We start from the raw sequence: 22,576 nt of genomic DNA, 5'->3' as shown, positions 1-22,576 counted from the left end.
CTTCCACTTGGCTCTTAAAATGTTCAAGATATTCAAAAGTGACTAGGAAAGAGGGACTAAAAGTACATTGCAAGAGTTTGGGTTTTTTTAAGAACTAGGATCTAAATAAACTGGAGATTGAATTAAAGAACTGAAATCTGTTTCTGAAGTATTGCAACTATTTCTGCATAAGCAAGAGGTTGATTAAAACTGATAATGGAACTCTGAAGTATGGTTAAAATCAGTCCTAGTTTCCCCCCTTTTTTCATTATTTTTGAATTACAACAGTATAAAGTGAAGGTATGAATGTGGTGGCAACTGTAAGCAGCCACCCAGAAACAAGAAGAATGAGAATCTGTATTTCTGTCTGCAGCAAAACTCCTTGTGTCCACAGATAATCAGTTAGCCTTTTGTTTCACCCTGTTGCCTCCCTCCAAAAATGCTCCTATGCATACTCCAGTAACTTGTTGCCATGGCATCTGTTAAAATCCAGATAAGCTCTTGCTTTATGAAGCAACATGCAATTTTTTATAAACAGGAGAATTTCTTTTCACTGCTATAGGTAAGGGACTCTATTCATGCCTCCAGACAGGGGCAATATTTATTGAACACTCTTCATTCCTGAGTATGGGCCAATACACAAAGGGCACTTGCTAAATTTTCTGTATTTGTCCATTTGATTTTCATGGTACAGAATAAGATGTCACTTGTACTTGACCACCGTTTAGAAAGGCGGGAAACTGTGGGGAAAGGGGGTGGCTCATCAGCTGCTTTAAAGTCAGGGCACTACAGCAAACATACACTGGCTGAGGCAGTGGCTCTACAACTTCAAAGGAGAAAACTTGAACTGTTATGTGAGTCCAGTGTTCTCCTTCTGCAGTGGGGCACAGCTGGTGAATCGGTCTCTGACTACACAGGGGCTGGTGTCAATGATGAGGATTGTCACTGAAGTCTTGATTTGTGCTGACACAGATGGGATGTGACTCAGGAAATACACAATGATGTGTTGTGGAGGAGATTATGTGTTTGTATGTTTAGATGTCATTGCACACAACAGATAGGGAAGGAGGAGAAACCAAGCATGGAGTCCACATTTGAGATGTCATTCACATAGTAAAAGACTTTCTTAATCTTTTAAGATATACATATTGAAGACCAATATCACTTGTTATCACTTACCCTTTGTAATGGCTCAGCAGTTAGATATCAGCTTTATCAGAGCAACAGACAGTTCCTTGACACACAGAATTCTCTGGAAAATACAAAAGCAACCTACACCCCTTGCACACTGCAGTGTACAAGGTGAGGGCAAAGATTCCTGAAGCATTTGTGTCTCTTGGTTTAGAACATGCTCTATTTTGCCAATGAATGATTTGTTGCAGGGACAAACCATTTTCTAAATGAATCTTCAGCCTGGGTCACTTCTGTGTAAATGTAAGGAAAATGATGGAGATCTGAAAAGTTAAGTAGACAAAATATGTGTGTACATTGCTCTGTATCAGTCTATGCTCAAGGAACAGTACAAAGTGGTGAACACCACAATGATGACAACTAGAAGTCTTTCTTCTCAGTATGCAGTAATTCCCCCAAAAGGTAGTACTGTGGAGGATGAAGGTTGGTTAGATTTATACTGGTGCAGAATAAAAATAGAACTTTCCAAACTTTCCGCTGCTGGTGGTAGGTCTGATATTCATTTGCTGAATCTAGTAACTCAGCATTAGAAGGGGAAAAAAGAGAACACTACTGAAGGTATCAAAGCCACTCTCTCTAAACAGGGATAAATTACCTGACACTAATGTAGTCAGACATGGGGAATCTTGAGTTCAACTTCCTGCTTGTCATTGCTTATCTGTCTGCCCACAGGAAAGTCATTCAGGAGGTCCCTGTAGCACACCCAGATTCCTGGTTCCACACCCATCTTGGTAGTGCATGACTCAAAGGAATGCCTTGTTTGGCAGCAGGGGCAGAGTTTCAGCACAGCCAGGTGCCTGTGTTCCCTGTCTGTACTATGGGGATGCCTCCCTGTTGAGTTGCTTGGATTTGCAAGCTCTCCCAGGCAGAGCTGGCTGATTTTTCAGATGCGCTTCTGATACAAAGAGTAGAAACTGTCCAGACATGAGAGTGGAGAAAGCCTTGGCTGCCTTTGCTGAAGAACCCCAAACCTTGTGCCCAGTGCAAGCCATGTCAACAGACTTACTGCAACCTACCCAGCTCTATCACAACACTTCAAAGTGCCACTGCCCAGTCCCTCCCTCAGATACTATTAGCAGCAATTATTTTTAATAAAATCAGACACCAAAATACAAGCTGTTTCCACTGCATGTCACACCCATACATATACATCACACTTCAAACCTGGCTTACAAGTTACACAGAATGGACTTTGGCGCAGATGAGAACTGCTTTGAGATCTTTTGTCAGGTATTATTGGTTTCATTAATAATCTCTGAGATTCCTCAGGGTCATCATGAGCATTTTTAACATTCTCAGGGTGGTTGAGGGGTTTGTAGCATTACTCACCTTGCATGGACACACATAACTGCATGCATGCAAACAATACTATTTATGCTCAGTAGTGCTGTCACTAAACAGAAAGCTCAGTGTGTGTGTCATTTTTGATAGAACAGAGGACAAAGGTTAATATGAACATGTTTTGTAGTTGCAAAAGCTAATTACTTTATATACAGTGTATATTGTTTGAGTTTAAGAAATTGCATGCAAGCATATTTGCATCTAATCATAAAGTATTCTGGTGCTTGTAATAGAACTCATTAAAAATAATGCTGGTTATCCTAGGATACAGTGCAGTAAGCTTGTTTCTTAACCATAAGCAACAATAAAGACTTACGTGCTGTCCTTTACAGTTCTGCTAGTAGCAATAAAATAAAACTAATTTATTTACATACAAAGGTATTGATTTTATTTAAAAATACAAGCCAGGCTTTTAATGTTACATGGCATCTTCTTTAAAAAGGTCTACCTAAAAACAAACAGTATTACTTTGACAACTAAAGCTTTACAAGAAATTTGTTTCTTCACAAAATCAAGGATTCTTGCCTAATTGTTGTCCACTCAGAACTTCAGTACAGGATCAAACCCTTCTGAAAATCCTCTTCCCCCCAGAGCAATACCTCTGAAATCTCAAGTTCCAATCATACCATCGGAAGGTATTCTTATAAAGGGAAGTTTTCAGGACTGGAGAAGGTGAGAAAAATAACTAGTTTTTCTGACAGTGGATTCAGACACATTAAAATCTATAAACAAACTGAGTCTTCCCTACAAGGGCAATATTTTGCAGTTTGTGTGTGTGGACTTTGGGTTCATCAATTTACCACTGCACCTGAAATATACTACTAATATTTTTTAAAGTAAAGTTGCACAATCCTTATGCCCACAAATTTCCCATAGGAACTGTGTTTACATAAGGACTGTAGGATTTTGTGCACAACTCCTTGTAAACATGATTACCATTAACCCTTAGAACTGAACCAACAGTGTTTGTTACCTTTAGTTACACGTGGTAAATATAATTTTGAATTCAGACTATATGTTAAGGCTTAAGGTCCTTAGCAGCGATATTTTGCTGTCTAAAGCATGAAGTAAAAATAACTACTCAGGCCACCTGTTGTTAAGGAAAGACAATAATAACATTTTTCTTTCCTGGTTAAAGAAAATGGTGACTGAGGAAGCTGCTCTGCCAGCCTAATTTAACCAATACTGATTTTGTCAGGTTGCTTCTGCCTGCTTCCATAAGGAACTGCTTGCTGAGTGGGTACTTGAAGATCCTCTCTGCTAACAAAGCTGTCTAAAAACTGTATCACAGGACTTGTGGAGAAAAGGCTGGCATTGCATCCTAGACTGACACAACACACTTGTACTTAGAATTGTGGTCAAATATGTGAGAACGCATTTGTATAAATGCTGTAAAATCTATGGAAAAATCTTTGAAAGTATTTGTAAATTAATGTCTTGAAATTACTAGATTATGTGACAATCACTAAATTAGTTCCACTAAGCTGAAACTTATGTATCCTGTGTCACTTGATGATCTGCAGGACATTCAAGTTTGGCCTAATGAAACTAATTTTGAGGTTTGCTAGTAATGTCATTCTAGTTTAGAGTATGTTAGCTGGAATTCTTTCTGGCTTGTGATTATTTTTAAGTCCCAAATGTAAGGTTAATGGCTACTCGCAGAGTAGTCTCAGAAAAAGAGAGAACAAGAAAATCTCAGCAAGATGACTCTAGAACAAAATTGTTGTAATGCATAGTTTCCAGTATATTCTCATTTATGCTACGATTGTTGCTGGAGCTAATGAGGTTTGAGAACAGTTAGCACTGTCAACTCACAGTGGAGTCCAGAGACTTTCAGTAAAACCTTTCTCTAACAAAGCTGTGAAAGCTGAAGACTTGGCATACTAAGAGGAACAATGATTCACACTGCAGACCACACAACATATTGCTATATATATGTATGCTATAGAATTACAACCACATATTTAATCTTCTAGAGTGAATTGGAATATTTTGAACATTGCTCAGGAAAAAAAGAAATATTATTTAGTACTCATAGAAAAAGATAACACCTATAGAATATACTATCTATTCTGACAAGACAGTGGGAAACAAAACTGTCAATTCATTGTGTGCTTCCTCCAAGTAAAGCTATAGTGATAACCAGAGGATATTTTAGTGAAACAGCTGAATCACCTATTGCTCTCTTCAGTGGAGCAGAAGACTAGGTTTTAAGTCACATTAGTCTGCACGCTACTGTTTTGACCCTACTGAGTGATGATTTTGTTTTGGACACATACTGTGAGTTTTCTGCAGCAATGAGAGGAGATTTACAGGAGGATGATTTTCTCAGAATCAAAGTGATGCTTTAAAAAAGTGTTAATCATGTTGAATTCTATTTAGTTCATTTAGGTTTTTAGTTCAGATGGAGTCAGTGTGGAATTTAGTTGTTAACTGAGAAAGCTTAACACAGTGAAAGGATGTTTGTGGAGAAACACCAGTGTGTACTGGTTTTTTTGGTCTTTTTAATAAGCTCTTTGTCCTTGAAAGTTACATGCAGCTCAGTAGGAAATCTGGATGCAGCAGCTCCCAGGATCAAACTCACTGCTGTATGATAGTTGTTTAAAACATGTGGTATGCTTCGGTATGGAATCTTTAAACAAAACAGTTCTAGCTTGCGGCTGTTGCTACACAGGCTGTATGCAGGTAAGTCACAAATAGCTGAGCATATGTGTGGTGCAAGGTTAAAACAATAACAAGCAGGTCGAATCATTCAAACACTGGAAATCACTTTGACTCCAGGCCAAAAGCTTAGCTTGAGATGATATCAGTATGGGATAGAAAGAGGATAAACTAACAGGCTTAGCAGCCAGCTTGTTGGAGTCAGCATATAGTATCTATACTTCCAGCAGGAGAGCAGATGGTCATATATTTAAAGAAGCACCAGACAGGGAGTCAGGAGATCTGAATTCTATTCCTGGCTCTGCAGCAGTGTTCCTATGTCACCTTGGGGAGCCACTTTTCCCCCTTTTTTCCTAATCTTTTAAGTAGTGGAAATAATATTTGCTTCTCTAACAGGGCAGCTAAGAGGCTAAACTGATGCTGAAAAAAACGCTCTGAAGTCCTGAGAAGAATATATGGAAGCAGTGCAAAGTAAAGTTGCTTGGAAGAAAGGACACCACATGATATCATATGGCATGTTTGTGCCACATGTTTATGACCTTTCCTCTCCCCAGAAAGTCCCATGCCTTTTTGTGCACAGTTTTCAAGGAGGGAATAAATGGATTAAGCTGCCTTCCACATTTGCTAGAAAGATAAGCAGCTGCCAGTAAAAACCTGACCAAAGAACAGACTTCACTACTGAGAGAGATGTTATTTACGCCTAAGCGGGCAATAGGCTTGTTGAAGTTAACTGTTCATCCCAAGGTATTATTTTGCATTGGTGGCAGAATAATGTCTCTAATGGCCTTTATTCTGAATTCAGCAGTGCTGCTTGCAAGCTGAACATAAGTACAAAATTAAGCATTGTATTTAATGAACAAATCTTCTGCTGAAATCCCCAAACAAGTCCATTTCTTAATTCAGAGAAATGTCCGTGATTCTTTGCACTGTATTTTTCTCTAAAGGTTATTAAAATCAACTAGATTTCAAAGGAATCTGAATCAAAGACCTAGCAAGCAATCGTCATTTCTCCTGAGTTCTATGCCCATCAAGCAAAATTACCTTCTCTATCTTCATAACTATTTGGCATCATAGGAGTAATGTTTTCACCACAGAATAAACGGCTCCAGCTTTGGGCTGGAGTTCAATTTTAGTTTTTATCGTGATTTGCTCCATTTCTCTTTATGCCTCCATTTTTCTTGTTACTAGATTCTGAGGCCCTGTCAAGGGATTGAACCCCATTTCAAAGCCAGGTCTGTTAAAAGGGCACAGACAACACTACAGAAGTCTTAAAAACATTAGTACAACTCATAGCAGTGGACAAAGGAAACAAAAGCAAAGATTATCTGAGCAGGTGTCCTGACTGTCAATATGCTCTTCGAACATGAGTTTGTTTTTCTGATTCCTCAAAAATTGAGCTTCTCTAATCCTATAAACTGGACTTCGTTCAGCTTTTCTGTTAGTCATTGTGGGTTGGAAATCTACATGGAGGGAAATACTCAGCATTTTCAGGTTCAGGCTGTTGAGCAGGTTATAGTGTGTTGCAATTAAATGGGAAGAGTCTGGTGTGGTTTATGAAGAACATATTCTTCCCTTGCCTGCAGTCTGGTTTTGTGAGAACACACTTTTGAGTTAAACTGTTCCTCTTTTTTATATTGGGACAGTTCTGCTGCCGGTTTCATTGATAACAGTCTTATTAGAAATGTAAGAGCAATCATTCTTTGATGAATCATATCCACTGCATGTGTACACAAACAAACTCACTAACTGGACTCTCTTCACCCAAAATCCATGCAGTTTTCTTCATTAAATCACCAGAGATAGCTTTAATCCAAGAGAGATGAGTAAAACAATTCCTTTCTGAAGAACTGGGCTGTATGTTTAACTGTTGTCTATAAACGTTACTCTTGATATATGAACTTAGCAAGAAATTAAATATTTCAGATAGTAACCAGCCCACTGTTTGAGTATATAAACACTCTTTATGACAGTGTAGAGTTGTTAGTCTTTGGCCAGAGACTGGTCTGGTCCAAATGAAAGTGGTTTAGATGAGACTCTGATGTCCCCATCTTTCCCTTTTACAGGAGTGTTGGTTATTCTTTCATGTCCCCTTTTTAGTTAGGCAAGTGACAGAATTGCAGTCGAAAGGTCAAAGAATCGTTCCATAAAGACACAAACACAAGAAGAAAGAGAGTAAGGATGGAGGTTTTTTACCATTGTTCTTTCGTTCTTGCCCATCCCCATGATTTTTATAGATATCTTCACTAGTTGCCGTGGACCTTGCAGGTAACACTTTCTCAAAGTACTACCAATTTTGTCACATAACATTTTCAAAGATAGAAAGGTGAGATAAGGAAAAATCTTCTTCACATCCTAGAAAAAGTGATTCAGTGATAATGTTGTTAATTATATTTGTGTTTTGGGGTGTGGAAGAGAGCTTTAATAATTAAGAAATAGTAGAGCTATTTACAAGTGAAGTTAATGATTCAACAAGGGCAGATCTTCCAGGATAAGTCTAGTTATATATTATAATTGTACAAATCAAGTGTTCAGTCCAGATCTATCCTCCTCCTCTCTAGTCCTGCACTGTCGGTGCTTTGCACAAAGATGTGGCTTTCTCTTGGGATCGTCTTGTCTCTGGGGATGCTAATTCCTGGAAAACTCAGCTTGAAATTGCAATATGACAGGTGAGTGTGAATGTGGTGTCATGAAGAATTGTGCAGTCAGTGAAATTCCCAGGAACTGTGAAAGAATATTAACAATTATGAGCTGAAAACCAGGAGACAAGGTTACTAAGCTCTAAGCTTTGTAAGATTCGTAAAGAAAACATAAAGATGAGAAATGAAGAATGAGTGAATCAAATCCAAGCCAACAAAGATACAGCTGCAGCAGTGGGAGCCACAGAATGGCCCTCAAATGCACCTCGGGATGCTTCACTTCCATTAGCTGAAATTCATTTGGTTTAGCCTTTCATAATGAACTTTGAAATCAGATGTTCTAGGAATAAAATGTCTTTTCTGAGTATAAAGCAAGGGAGATGACTGAGCAAAATTATATCTATTAATAAAAGACAGCTTAGGTTATGTGAAAAAAATAGCAAAGCCCTGTTGGAAACCTGTAACAATTGCCAAAAAAATGCTAAGGGAGTTGTTTCAGACAACCTTTCTTCACTCAAAGAATGGGATTATCACATTTTTTATTACTGACTAATGTTCTTGAAAAGCATCAAATCTCTAGTTTTGCTGTATTTTCCATTCTCAGTTCCACTTCTTCAGAAAATGAGTGATATAAAATTATGCTGTTTGCCTAAACTATTTTTGTTTCATTCATCTTCAACTTTCAAGGAATGATAGGTCACTCTGCCATTGTGGCAGCTGGGATTTGCAGGAGGGACACGAGCACAGTGTGGAGACCACCATCCACATATAAATTTATACAGGGAATTTTCTGAAGTAAACAGAGAAAGTAGTCCAGTGCTGAATGTCTCTAGACTAATTATATCCCCAGAATATAGACATAAAAAGGACAGAAAACCAAGCAATACCTACGGCAAGTAAGTTCCTTCAATGTATAACCATTCAACAGCTCTCCTGGAAAATCTAGCAGAGCATAAAGAGTCACTACTTAAAATGTGTTATTTCCCCTGGATAATATTTAGTCTTTAGATGTGTATTAGGGATGCAGTCAGAGACTTGATTTCAGTGAACAGAATTCAGTCGATCCTTGGTAATATAGTTTTCATTTTTGTTCCTAATTACTGTCCAGGACTGAACCTGTTGAGTACTTGCATAGAATTTAAAAACAAGTATCATGTGGTCATTGTGACTTTGGATGGGCAGCACCTGCACAAAGATGAAATTTTTAGTAAAACCCATTTTCATTGTCATTTGCTCTGTTCAACAACTTAAATGAAATATCTGATCTATGAGCATCCAAGGAAACACAGCTAGTCCTAAGAACAGCCCTTTAATTTGGTAAGAAAGCTTAAATAGCATTTTAAAAACTGTAGTTCTCATGTGGTCACATGGGCTGACTTTGCACTTCTTCACTGAGAAACTAAGTCCATAATAATAAACGAATGTGTGCTTTCTAATCTTAGTTTAGTATTAGAAATGATTTGTCTCCACACTGGCTATTGTGAAAGGTTTATCAGTAAATAAGAGCTGGCCATCTGGCAGCAATCTGACTGTCTGGAATTTCTCTGATTTGGTGTAATTAAGACATAATGTCAATGAGGATAGAAAGATATTATAGGATATTGTTTCCCTTCCTGATAGACACAAAGCAAAGCAAGCCCAGGCATTTAGAGAGAATAAACTCTGAACTGCAGCTGAGATGTTTACTCTGCTAGCAAAGATGTTTATCCTGCATCTACAAGGTTTATCACAAAGATATCATGGCTGTTGTACCAACTACTAGCAATGGAAATGTAATCATTTTGCCCCACAGACAAGGGATTAACAGCATCTCCTGAACCAGTAGTAAACGGCACGTTTTAACTACCAAGTTCTCTATCAGAAAAGGTTATATTTTCTGGAAAGACGTAAAAAATCAGAAATCCCCCTATTTCTCTGGGGATAAAGTGAATGAATAGTGAATTCTATTTGCATGTCTATTAAGCTGATAATTGTACATTTCTGTATGGAAGCACAAATGATGGCAGTTGCAGTTCAGGTGGTGAGAGCATATTGAAGACTGTAATGACCATGGCTTTAATGAAAAGCCATGCAAGGCTTTTGCAACGTGAATTTCTGTTACAAAATCTTTAAAATGTTCTCTTTTTTGTACTTGTCCTGTAAAGGCTCCAAGGTCATAGAACCATAGAATCATAGAATTAACTGGGTTGGAAGAGATCTCCGAGATCATCAAGTCCAACCCTTGATCCAACCCCACTGTGATTAAAGCCATCACATAAGACTGTGAAGCAGTAGTTGTTGGTTGCTATACAAATAGGAAAATTTCTAGGATTCCCCATTCTATCACAACAGTAGTGGATAAGTGCTATCTCACCTTTGAGTAATGCAATGTAGTCATCAACATCCACTCCTCACTATGAAACCCTTTCATTAGAAATGTCACACTTGCTATCAGTCCAGGAAAGCCACTCTGAACAAACACTGAGAAAAAAAGAATAGAAAAATAATTACAAGGACTTTTTTAATACAGCATACAGATTTGTTATTTTCTGCATTTAACAACCATTTTTATTTGTTCCTTGTAAACTTTCAATATTTTCGTCATATTAAGCCTATAGTAAATGAAAGTTTCATGGGGCTTCAAGAAAATAGATACTTAGACTCTGGATCTGTGTGTCTTCTCTAGAAATATAAAATGATGGATCCTGTACCAGAAATTTTTATTTCCTGTGAATTGAGTAAGAATATGCAGTTCTGGAGACCACAATATTCACTATTTGTGGAATAAATTGGCTATTTTCATGACAAGCAGTTTGTGGACATATGAAGCTCTAAGAAATGTTCATTTATCTTGACTATTTTATGGTTTTGCGTGCCAAGGACCAAGTCAATCTGGAATAACTAAACAAATCCCAAATGAGAGGAAAAAAAGAAGTGACATCTTATCAAATAGATGGTTTATTATATATTACCAATGCTCTCATTTTGGCCATGGTCCTGAAAAGGCAGAAACACAAAGCAGGGCTCACGTGAGCAGCGGGCTTCAGTGAAGCTGGTATGGTAAATAAAGGATTGCCACCAGCAAGGAAGCAGAGTGGCTAATGCTCTAGCAACAGAAAACTCACATCACTTAGTCCTATTTGCAGCTTAAACATTCCATGAATTCATCACTTGGACACATTTTTGTTGGAATAGCACTCAGTTACATGCTCTGTCTTCCCTTTGAGTAACAAAAGATCTCCTTTTGACTTATGAAATCATGGATACTTTAACAGACATTAAAATCGATCCTGTTTCTCTGTTGAATTTCCAGGGATCAGGTTTTGCATATTGTGCCAGAAACATCTCAGCAAGTCCAGCATCTTCAGCTTCTTCACAGTACTTTACTGGTAAGAACAACTACATGTGCCCAAAAAGCAGGGTGGGGTCTTGGGCTGTGAAACAGGTGTGCATGTAGCTTTGGTCAGGAAAAAGGTTAAAGTAAACTTGAAAAAGCTTTACCTAACTTTTTTTTGGTCTTAGTGTAGGATGAAATTGGCTTTCTACTGAAGTAATTTATGTGAAGAAGTTGGTTTCCTTGCATGGTTCTGTGAAGGTGCTGCTCTCTACCAGTGGTGCCTGAGTCAACAGAAACACTTACCCTGTGCTGCATGCTCTATTGAATATATGACTGGAAAGTTACGGGGAGAAGGAAAACGTCTTTCATTTATTGATATGCAGTTACTCTATCTTAAATACATTTTCTTATTCTGAAAACAGAGCTTCACTTCTGCATTTCTTTCTTCTCTCTGTACAGCTGGATTTGTGGAAGCCCTTGAGGCCTGAAGATATCATGGCTGGAGAAGAACTGCACATCAGGGTCCTAGGCCCTCTGGTGCAGGAGGTGAAAGACAGCTTAGATCAGCATATGATCTCTTACAGGTACAGCCTCTAATACCCTGATGGGAAAGGTGGGCTCTAACAATCCTCCTTGCCATCACAGAAGGACCCAGCCTTTTCCAATGAACAGTCAGCAAGTACTGGCAATAGAACCCAAACTTTGTTCCAAATGCCCCCAACTTACCTTGACCAGCCAAATGCACAGATGCTGCATAAACCTTAGAGTTTCCCTATGTCCTGTTTATTCACCTTCCAGTTATCCTGGACTGTGAATTTGGAGCTGGGACCTGAGACAGCCCAATCTATCTTGTTTCCCGCTATTGCCTTCTCAGTGGCAGAGGATGGCACCTAGATGTATGACTCACTTTTTTAGTCTAAAGTCAGGAAGTCAAACTGGTACAACCACTATTTATAGGAGCATGCTTTGCTCTTGGAAAACATAGATATTTGCTCTCCTATTTTGGAGACCCCGAGGTTTAATCAGTGTCACTGCAGAGAAGAAGTCTTTAGCTCTCCTTTTCCCTTCCCTATCTTTTGTTGCTCCTCTGGTTTGGAGAAGAGCCCTTTCAAAGTCAATATTCATCCAGTTTCTTCAAGGCTGCAGTTTCCTACCCCTGTCCCCACTACCAGGCTGGTAAGAATTTCCTGGCACCATCCAGCCAAACAGAAACATCTCATCTTGGGACAAAGATCCCAGTGGCAGATGCCCACTGTGCACACAATTGGGAGCCACGACATGCAAACGGCCAAATACTTCTAACCAGAAGAGCTAATCCAGATATAAAGAATGGTTATAAAGCCAAATGGGATTAAATAAGATCCATTCCTCACACAGTCCCGTTCCCATTTAGAACTGACTGTTTCAGGTAACCAGTAGCTAATTTAATTTAGCTATATTTAGTACAAACAATCCTGAAGTCATTCAGGGCTGATGAGAAATGGCCTGTGGACATACACTGGCATTTACCAACCAAAGATAAGTTTAAGGAAGACTGGTGCCACTTCAAAGTTTTTTTGAGTTAAAGCTGATCTTGACATCTTGCATCTTGCCTGATGAGTTCTTTTAGTAAGTGTGATGCCCTGACAACCAGACATGAAGAGATATGAGGTTGGAGCCTGTACAAGTGATCTAGCATCAGGTTTAGGTATTCAGGACAACACTCCAGAAGATATTTAACGTGTTATCTTGTATCAAGACTCTTCATTTTCTAATGGTTTCAACTGATTCTAGTTGAAAATTAAAGAGTAAACTGTAGTTAGCAGCTTAATTTTGTTTTCCCTTGAACTGGGGCCAGAACTTCATCCACCTTACACAGGGCTCTACAGAAAGAGATGAGATGAATAGTCAAGCTGAAATTGCAAAGAGCTTGAGATGAGTACAACAGTGTTAAAGTTCCTATAACAGATTCAAAGCAGGAACCACCTTTTAGAAGGCAGCTGACATGACAGTCAGGTATATAATGATAGAGACATAAATAGCAAATTATAATCAGGACATCAATATTCTGGCTGTGTCAGACTCTGGGATTTCAATTCTCCAGAGCACTGATAAGGCATTTTGTGTGTGTGGGTTCACTTCATGGGAATTTGCACTGCCTGAATTTTAGTTTGAAGTTTAGATGTGAATAAACATCAAAGCTCAGAGTGAAAGTCAGCTGTAACTACTCTTAAAAATTTCTTATGTGCAGTTTCCAGAAATGCCAGTCATGGCTACTGTCAGCAGAAAAGCCCATTAGCACTTACAGCATTTGAGATCAACAGTGTTTGAGCTACCTTTGCAATTGTCTTATCGCAAGTATTTACAATGAGCACAGATTTATAGCAGTGTTACAAGGGGCTGATTGCAGTGAGAAAGAACAGCCTATGATCCAAAGTCCTCTGAAGCCAAGGAAACGGTTTTATTGACTCCCTTGATCATGGAATCACGCCTGTGTTATACTAATCACTGAGCAAAAAGAAAAAAAGAGCTGAAAAGCAAAAAGAGTTACTTGAAGGAAATAAGATTTTTGTTCTAATTTTTACCAATTGCAATGAACACATCTGTGAAGTCTTTGCAAATTGAAAATATCTTTATAAAATGCAATGAAACACTAATCTTAAATTTATCAGTCCCTTCTTTTTCCCAAAAGGTGGTATTTTCAGAGTTTTGCTCAGAAATAGAAGTGGTGAAGAAAACTATTGAACTTCTTATTTTCGAGGGGAGAAAATTAGCAACTTTTAAAAAAATCTTGTAAAAATTATTACATTATTGTTAAAACCCTTTGAAAAATCTCAATACTTTGAACTTTGCCTTACATGAAAGTTACCATAATGCTGATGGTGATGATTCTGCCAGGCAATCCACAACAGAACAGGCTAAATCCTTTCATTTGCTGATCTAATGTACAATGTAGCCACCATGATAGTTCTGCAGTAACTGCTAAGGATTGGTTTTTTCCCCTTCCCCTCCCCTCAGGGTCCTAATACCTGATGTGCAGGAACTTGTGGATCAGAACATGCCAAGGGAGAGGAGCAGCCACAAACAGGTCCGAGAAGGTTATGTCTACACCCAATATCATCCAATGGAAGAGGTAAAGAAGAACAAAAGTCTGCTTGCGTTCTTTGTTGTTTATGTTTTGTAAAAGCTACAGTAGGCAACCTGTGCTTGCAGAAAGCTCAGCTGAAGTCAGTGGACCTCTTTCTGGCTTTCTTCCTTGCAGAATCAGTCCTTACTCTTTGACTATAATCTTGGTGTGGTTGAATTGAACATGGATTTGCCACTAATTTTGATTAAATCCTCAGTTCCCCACTGACCAAAACCCAGATGCTGTGCATGAAGCAGCCACACTGTTTTGCAGATGATATTCTGGGGTTCAGTTGATTGGTTTGCTACCTTTCTACCTTCTTCTGCTTTGTCATTATCTCTAGCCTTTATTCATTTAAACCCCTGTTTGTTTGACACTGAGCCAAATGCGAAGTGCAACAACTATTGTGGTGTCTGGAATCTCAGTGAGGAAGAAGAGGTGAACAATGGGAGAATGTAGAGAATGTAGAAAGAAATAATTTAAGGGCAGGTTTTTGATACTTTGGGAGAGAATAATGTCATAAGGGTGGGCAGTGAAGATTTTTTGGTGTTATGTTTCACAGATGAGTGGGTAAATCTGGACAAAAGCAGAGATTGGTGGTGTTCTTCCTCCTAGTCGCATAATAAAAGTGAGAGAACAGAGTCAACCCTCTTGTATACTTTGTTTGAGCTACCCATTTGGGGTGAGTGCTGCTGAACTCAGATGTGGAAAATCAGTACTGATAGGGAATAGACTGTAATACTGTTTTGAAGATTTGATGGTGTGGCTTCATGTTTGGTGAACTCAGCAGGAAGATACCCAATAGGATGGGCATGATGAATGAGATCCAGAATGGAGTACCCATGTTGTATTGAAGTGATGTCTTTTTTTAACACCCAGTGAGATATGACCACGCATGAGAAAGACCTTCCATGAGTATGAGTGACATCACAGATTGAAATAAACTCTGAGGAAAATGTTGCTTGTTTAAACAAAAGCAAATGTTTTAATCTGGAAATGGAGGCAGGAAAGAGAAGGAAACTCCCACTTTGGACCAAGAATTCTCTGTGACTATTTCAGATTTATCAGTGGATGACTCAGATCCAGAATAATTACAGTGAGCTGGTCACTCAGCACTTCCTGGGGATGACATTTGAGAATCGACCAATGTATTATCTACAGGTAAAGGAGGAATGTTCTCTTAATAATAAAAGGATCTTAACAACAAAAAAAAATACAGAGAAGAAGACAGAATTCAGATATTTTCCAAGATAGCACTCATCCCAATTCACTGAAATAGCAGGAGATGGTTTAACTCCTTTACAGGGCAGTAAGATTTGCCAACTTTGTTATACACTATCACTATAAGCTTGCTATTGCTATTATGTAGTGAAAACAACAAATTTAATTAAAGTCTTGTACAGAAAGACAAATCAAGCTGAAACTAGCTTGGTAACAGCTGTGTGATGATAAAGACTTTTGGTTTGTTATTTTTATTACTTTTTACAGTATATAACTTTTCTACTAGGAGTATTCCATGACACTTTTTATTGGCCCGCTAGTAAAAACCGTAGTCTTAATATTTGGGTTAGCTATTGTCTAATCTGTTCTTATCACTGAATAAAATTAGATTCCCTGCCTTTTTGTTCTTCTCCTTCTAAATAAAAAAAGAAATTAAAAAAGAATCTCCAACTAAGAACTTACACTCCTGTGAATGACTAATAGAGATGAAAAAGGAAAAAAAAAAGAGAAACTGTTCTATTAACTGTTCTATTGACGTTCCTGCTCAACAGACACTTTAAAGCTCACGCCTTGTGATACTACAGAGACGGGGTTATTAGGAAGGAAAGCTTGTCATAATGATGTCTGTAATAATAATAATCTCAGATGGCTCAATGGCATATCAAGGCACATCCTTTACTTTCTCTATTACATTAGGCTATTTTATTGTAATGTAACAGTTTTAAAATTATTATTTTTACAATCTCTCAGATCAGTCAACCATCAAATAAACCCAAAAAGATAATTTGGATGGACTGTGGGATTCATGCCAGAGAATGGATCTCTCCAGCCTTCTGTCAGTGGTTCGTGAAAGAAGTGAGTTCTCACTTTTGCATTTAGATAATAAAAAAACCCATATCATTTTAGATACTTCAGTTCTCTATCATGGTACCAAGAATTATGTTTTTCTGATAAAATATGATTTTCAAAATTAGTACATAGTACAGATACCTGTGGAGACCTAAGTCCAAATCACAGTTTGAGATATGGGGCAATATTAGTTCATCAATTGCTCCACCTGCACTGTTTCCCAATCCTTCCAAAATTTGGTAGCAACCTCTCCTTTTCCCACAGTGGCTTTTGGATCAAGCCTTTCTGTGTCACAAAGTGACAGTCCTCCTGAAATAAACCCTAAGCTATGGTCTAGCAATGTTCCATGTGTACAGAAAGTATCTGGCACACAGGTACATATCATGCACCCTTCATACCCACAAGACTGTATCAATATGGAGTACACTCTCACCGGATACCCTGTTACTTTGTTAATGACAAAAGGTGTTTATCTCAACATATCAGGAGATCAAGTAGATGTTGGATACCGTAGTGATATCCAGGAGTGAGTGATTGCAGGATAATAGTTCTAATCTAGCTCTTTCCAGTGATCGCCACTAAATTATCTGCTCAGTGCTCTGTACTTTTTCTGTTCAGATTCTTCAGACTTACAAATCTGACCCAAAGATTAGAAGATTTCTGCAGAATTTGGATCTCTATGTCTTGCCAGTCCTCAATATTGATGGCTACATCTATTCCTGGGAAAAGGTAAGTAGTGAAAATCCAGGAACTGGAATGAAAGTGTGCAACATGTTTTGTTAGTTCTGGATATTTTCATTCTTTCAGTAATAGCAATTATATTTAAACAGAAAACAGTGACATTACCCACACAAATCCTTTCATGGTGGAGAGGTTTTGTTTCTTCTGGCAAATCAACAGTCCCATGAGATTGCAGAGCTAAAAATTCCTTACAAATGTCATGAGCATTGGGAAGACAAAACAACAGGATCAATTGCTTTTGGGTTTATAGGTATCACAGAATCACAGAATGTATTAAGATGGAAGGGATTCACAAGGATCATCAAGTCCACCTCCTGGACCTGCACAGGGCCATCCCCAGCACTCACCCCCAACAGTCTCTGGCACACCATGTGCCTGAGAGTATTGTTCAAACACTTCTGAACTTTGTCAGCCTTGGTGCTGTGACCACTGCCATGGGGACCCTGTTGCAGTGTCCAACCACCCTCTGGGGGAAGAACCTTTTTCTAATATCTGATCTAAGCCTCCTCTGACACAACTTCAGGCCATTTCTTTGAGTCCTGTCACTGGTCATCACAGAGAACAGATCAGTGCCTATCCCTCCTCTTCCCCTCATGAGGAAGTTGTAACTGCAATGAGGTCTCCCCTCAGTCTCCTCTTGTCCAGGCTGAACAGACCAAGTGACCTCAGCCACTCCTCATACAGCTTCCCCTCAAGTTCCTTCTCCATATTTATTGCCCTCCTTGGACACTCTCTAACAGCTTTATATCTTTCCTATATTGTGGTGCCCAAAACTGCCACAATATTCAAGGTGAGGCTGCCGCAGTGCAGAGCAGAGCAGGACAATCCCCTCCCTTGACAGTCTGGTGATACTTTGCCTGATGGCCCCCAGGACATGGTTGGCCCTCCTGGCTGCCAGGGCACTGCTGACTTATATTCATATATGGGCTTACTTCATTGATAACAGCTCAAGGCCTGGTTGATGGAGTTAAGCATGTCTGGAAGAGTCATTAATTCTTCGCAAGAGATCTCAACCAGCAGATGAGTCTTAGCACCTTTGCATGGGACAGGAGGAAAATTGGTCAAATATTGGGCTATTTGGATTTAAAATAGGTGTGCCCTGTGTCCTTTTCTGATACAGAGGATAACGCAAAATGTTGGTCTTCAGCCACTCTCATCATGCTTCCAGGCTCTTGAGCCTTTTAATGCAGGACCTCGGCATGGCCCAGCAGGCTGAGCCTACCACCATGTGGATCCTGCTGTCTCCCTAGGTGTCCAGTAGGTTTGGGGCATACCACACACTGCACTTGGATGCACAGGTAATTCAGTTGGGAGCTCATAAAGGCAGTACAGTGAGGTCTGCACAGAACCAAGTATAGCAGTGAGTATAGTAGGGAACCAAGGAGCAGCAGCAAGATTAGCTGACAAAAAAGAATTAATCTTCCTGAATCTGAACAAACAGAAGTTCCACTATTGTCTCTTATCCCTCACAATACCAAGTCTTGCTTAGGAATGCAACACTGCATGGAAGCAGTTGAGTATTAGAGAAACAGCATAATTAAAAAAAAAAAAAAGCTCAGGAAGCTCATTTCAGGGTGCATGCAGGCTTGTGACAGGTGACAGCCTGGCTCTAGTAGATGAATTGTTCTATCACTAAGCATTATCACCTTTGCACACAGAACTGTACTTTTACAATGCAAGAGTTACTTAGAATGCAGAGGTCTAAAATAAAGGAGTCTTTACACCCTGTTATCACTGGGCCATGTGGATCATTGAGTTATTATGTAACAGAAGTTCCTTTTCTTTAGGACCGTTTGTGGAGGAAAAACCGTTCTCCATATGAGAATGGCACCTGCTACGGGACAGATCTGAACCGAAACTTCAATTCATCCTGGGGCAGTAAGTTTGAAGTATTTCAGATCATGAACACAAATGTAACACAAGCGTAATAACTAGTTTCTGAAAAAGAAAATATGAAGTCCTATAAGAAAGGAACACTCATTTTGCTGTCATCAAGGCACAAGTAAAAACAAAATTCTGCTTTGTAAGTGTTAACTCATTGATTTTCAACTGGCATTTATTTTTGTGAGCAGAAAATTGTTGCTTATATAGTTATACCTCTAATTCACTGCAGGAGCAAGCATCAGCTCTAGACAGCAGTGTTAGGAGTTAGTGGCTTAACAGCCAGTATTTACGTTTGCCATGAATTTCAAGGAGGCTCCAACAGTTGATATGCTGTGGTGGTGTCACAGTGTTTTCGTTGCAGCCATCCTGTAAATGTGCATAAAATATTTTGGTCTTGTAGGAAATTTTAGTTGGTACCAACAGAGTATAATGTTAAAGGCCCACTGTGCTGTCTTGTCTCCCTGCCCACAAAAACACATGCTTTAACACTCCAAGGTAAATTTCCCAATTCCCTCTGAACTGGTGTTTTATGTCTCTCATTTGATTCACTTTTTGTATTCCTCCCCAGCTGTTGGTGTTTCTTTTGACTGCAGCAGTGAGGTCTTCTGTGGCTCTGGACCAGAATCAGAACCGGAGACAAGAGCTGTGGCTCAGTTTATCAGAAGGAAGAAGAGTGACATTGTGTGCTTTTTAACGATTCACTCCTATGGACAGCTCATCCTCAGTCCATACGGTTCCACAACCAAACCTCCAAGCAACAATGAAGAACTGGTAGGGCAAAACATTCATCTTCTACACTGATAGAGAGCAAGTACAGGCAGTAGCATGTGGCACAATCCTACTTGCCCTCTTGCCTTTCCTTCAGAATAGTGGGGCTTATTCAGGACCTTGGCTCCCAGAGTTACTGATGATCTATGCAGTAACAGTAAGGTTTATTTGCCTCAGAGATCCCAATTCTTCAACTTAAATCAGGAAAATTGAATGACTACAGATAGGAATAATGCAATGCAAGGTAAATGGAGAAGAGCAACAATTTTTTGCTGCATACAAGAATGAGTTTGCACTTTAGGATGCCAGCACATTATACACATACGGCTGTCATGATTGTGTCCAGAAAGGGTATTCCAAATGTGCTCTGAGGAGAATGGGAGCAAAGTAAACACCTAATTCTTGGTTATTTCTCCCCTCGGTTTCTGACTGTTCTGAGTTCATTCACATGTGTATTTATGAAGATTCCAGTAGCTGAAGCACTAGTTGAGAGCATGAGGGATTTGGGTTTGAACTTCATATGAGTCATTGGAGAAGTAATTTAGTTTGTCTGTGGTTCAGTTTCTAAAGATGGTGGGATACAGAGTCTATGGTAATAAAACAAGAGTAACAGGTCAATCACTGCTGTAGTCAGTGCCAATGTGCTATACAGCATGGACCCTTAATTCTGCAAAGTACAAGCCCTCTAGCTTTACAACAAAGCAAATAGCATCTCTATCCCATCGCAGAGTAATTTAAAAATTTTTAACATAATTTGCATTAAAAAAGTCAGAAGAAGTTGTCCAAGTGTTTATAATGGGTTCCTCTAAAGACCTGAAATCATGATATTAAAACTCAAAGCTGATCGTATGTAAATGTAAAGTTGAAACAGACCAAAATTTTGGTCCACTCAAAATAATTGCCAAATTTTTGTCACCAATGACAACGTTTTTAATTTCCAGATTCAAGTTGGAGAGAAAGCAGCTGCTGCACTGGCAGGAAAGTATGGCACCAGCTATAAAGTAGGACCACCCTCTTTAATTTTATGTAAGTTTCTTTACCTTTTCCTTTGATTGCTCTGTTTTTCAAAGAACAGAGTCATTCTTGTGTCACAGGCCTCAGCAAGTACTGCTTTTCTGAGTTTCCTCTTGAGTAATATTTAAAGATCTGGTTCAGTGGAACATCTAAGCAGCAGTCATTTGAATACAAGGTAACTCTCTAAGTTATAAAGCTAACTGCAGGAATGAAGAAAGCATTGATCAGAAGCCAGTTCCTACATGGATTCCTCACAGATACATCACAGGGGACAGAAAGAGACTGGTGATAGATCATCCTGACCTTGCTGAAGTCAGCACCAAAACTCCTATTTGTCTTCACTGGAGTCAAGCAAAAATTAAAATTGCAATCAGGTCTATAGTTACTCCATCAGACATTATCACATGGCAGCTGCTTGCAATTCTGTGTGAAATATATCAGTTTCAGCCTTGTTCCTAATAGACTGGATAGCCACATCACAACCACAACATCACAGCTGATACTAGTTGACAGCCTTTACAAAGAGGACTAGAGGGCCCTAGAGGCTGCCTGGTAAACTCAATATTTTCCCAGTAAGCAAGAACAGTAAGTAGCTGGCTCCAGAATCCATGTGGTTTGCATATTTCAGGGTATGTCTCTCCCAGTCTCTGAGTGCCAGTCTCTGAGTCACCTACTGCATGAGCAATGCAGTGTAAAGTAACTTGCCCCTGCCTAGGACTGTATTTTGCCAGGGTTTGTACTTATACTGAATAGGTAAGAAGAAAGATTCATGAGTAAGATGAACAGTGATACAGGAAGCAGCCAGAAATTTTTCAGGTTTGACCAAAATTAACCTTAAAAACAACTATAAATAGAAATTCCAATCAGTATCAATGTAGGAAATGAAGTACCAGAACAGATAAATGGCCAATTCAACTTGTACTCCATACAGAGTAAAATGCTAAAAACACAGAATCCCTGAAACTCATCTCCTGTTACCGAACAATACCATCTTATAAAGAATTGAAGACTTTTAGTCTTCATGGAAGGCTCTTAGTATAATTAAGAACTGCAGCACCTACAAACTCTGTTTTCCATGTCACAGTGATGTATGGTTACTGCTTAGTTCAGGGATTCTGGTATAAACTCACATTAACTGTAGCAAGAAGTATTTTTAAAGAACCATGCTTAATACAAATATCTCCCCTCTTTTTTTTTTTTTTTTTTAAATTCACAGACAATAACTCAGGCTCCTCACGGGACTGGGCCCACATGATTGGCATTCCTCTCTCCTACACATTTGAACTGCGAGACAACGGTACTTATGGATTTCTTCTCCCCGATAACCAGATCCAGCCCACGTGTGAGGAGACGATGTTGGCTGTGACAACTATCATAGACTATGTTTATCAGACGTACTTGCCAAATGGGGCTGTGGTTCTGACCTCCAGCAGCCTGGCCCTGAGCCTTTGGCTGAGTATTGCACTGACATGGACTGTTTCTTAAAAATGGCTCAAAGAACCCAGCAAGAGACTCATGTGCAAAGTACAGTGTCCCTTCGAAAATACAAAATTACACGAGCGGAGGAACTCAATGTCAAGTATTTCAATAAAGACTCATCCCACAAAATAAAAGCACCCACTAATGATTTTGATAGCTATGTTTTAAGGAAGAATGGAAGGATGAAGAGCTATGGCAATATCCAATCTTCTCTTGCTGGTTCTGCCTACTCTTTAAGGGACCTTAAATCAATCATTCATGACAAGTACCCATGAGGACAGAGCATTTTACTCCCTGGTTCTGGAGCACCTTTTCAGGGACTTACTGGGCTTATGTAGCCCTTCTGTCAGCCTTAGTCCTGCTCTATCCCAATTTTCCCACTGCCTGAAC

At 39.2% G+C, this 22,576-nt stretch overlaps 1 protein-coding gene across 1 annotated transcript; it reads left to right on the top strand.

The window, feature by feature from the left end:
* Positions 1-7,749: 7,749 nt before the first annotated feature.
* CPO (carboxypeptidase O) lies at positions 7,750-22,192 on the top strand. Its single transcript, XM_050339880.1, has 11 exons — positions 7,750-7,838; positions 11,101-11,176; positions 11,584-11,708; positions 14,122-14,236; positions 15,290-15,391; positions 16,202-16,306; positions 16,919-17,029; positions 18,829-18,919; positions 19,494-19,696; positions 20,635-20,719; positions 21,924-22,192. Exons 1-11 carry the CDS (start codon positions 7,759-7,761, stop codon positions 22,190-22,192), a joined length of 1,362 nt encoding a protein of 453 aa, XP_050195837.1. The 5' UTR covers positions 7,750-7,758.
* Positions 22,193-22,576: the final 384 nt, after the last annotated feature.

This window comes from Myiozetetes cayanensis, unplaced genomic scaffold, assembly GCF_022539395.1.
Source record: "Myiozetetes cayanensis isolate MyiCay16 unplaced genomic scaffold, myiCay2020 scf9, whole genome shotgun sequence".
In the NCBI taxonomy this organism is placed as follows: domain Eukaryota; kingdom Metazoa; phylum Chordata; class Aves; order Passeriformes; family Tyrannidae; genus Myiozetetes; species Myiozetetes cayanensis.
The sequence above is the reverse complement of the archived record's forward strand: the minus strand, read 5'-3'. Positions and strand labels throughout refer to the sequence as shown.

Coding starts and splice junctions, on each gene's coding strand:
- CPO (XM_050339880.1), top strand. CDS start 7,759: ATGTGGCTTTCTCTTGGGATCGTCTTGTCTCTGGGGATGCTAATTCCT. Junction 7,839..11,100: donor TTGAAATTGCAATATGACAG/GTGAGTGTGAAT, acceptor TTGAATTTCCAG/GGATCAGGTTTTGCATATTG. Junction 20,720..21,923: donor ACCACCCTCTTTAATTTTAT/GTAAGTTTCTTT, acceptor TTAAATTCACAG/ACAATAACTCAGGCTCCTCA.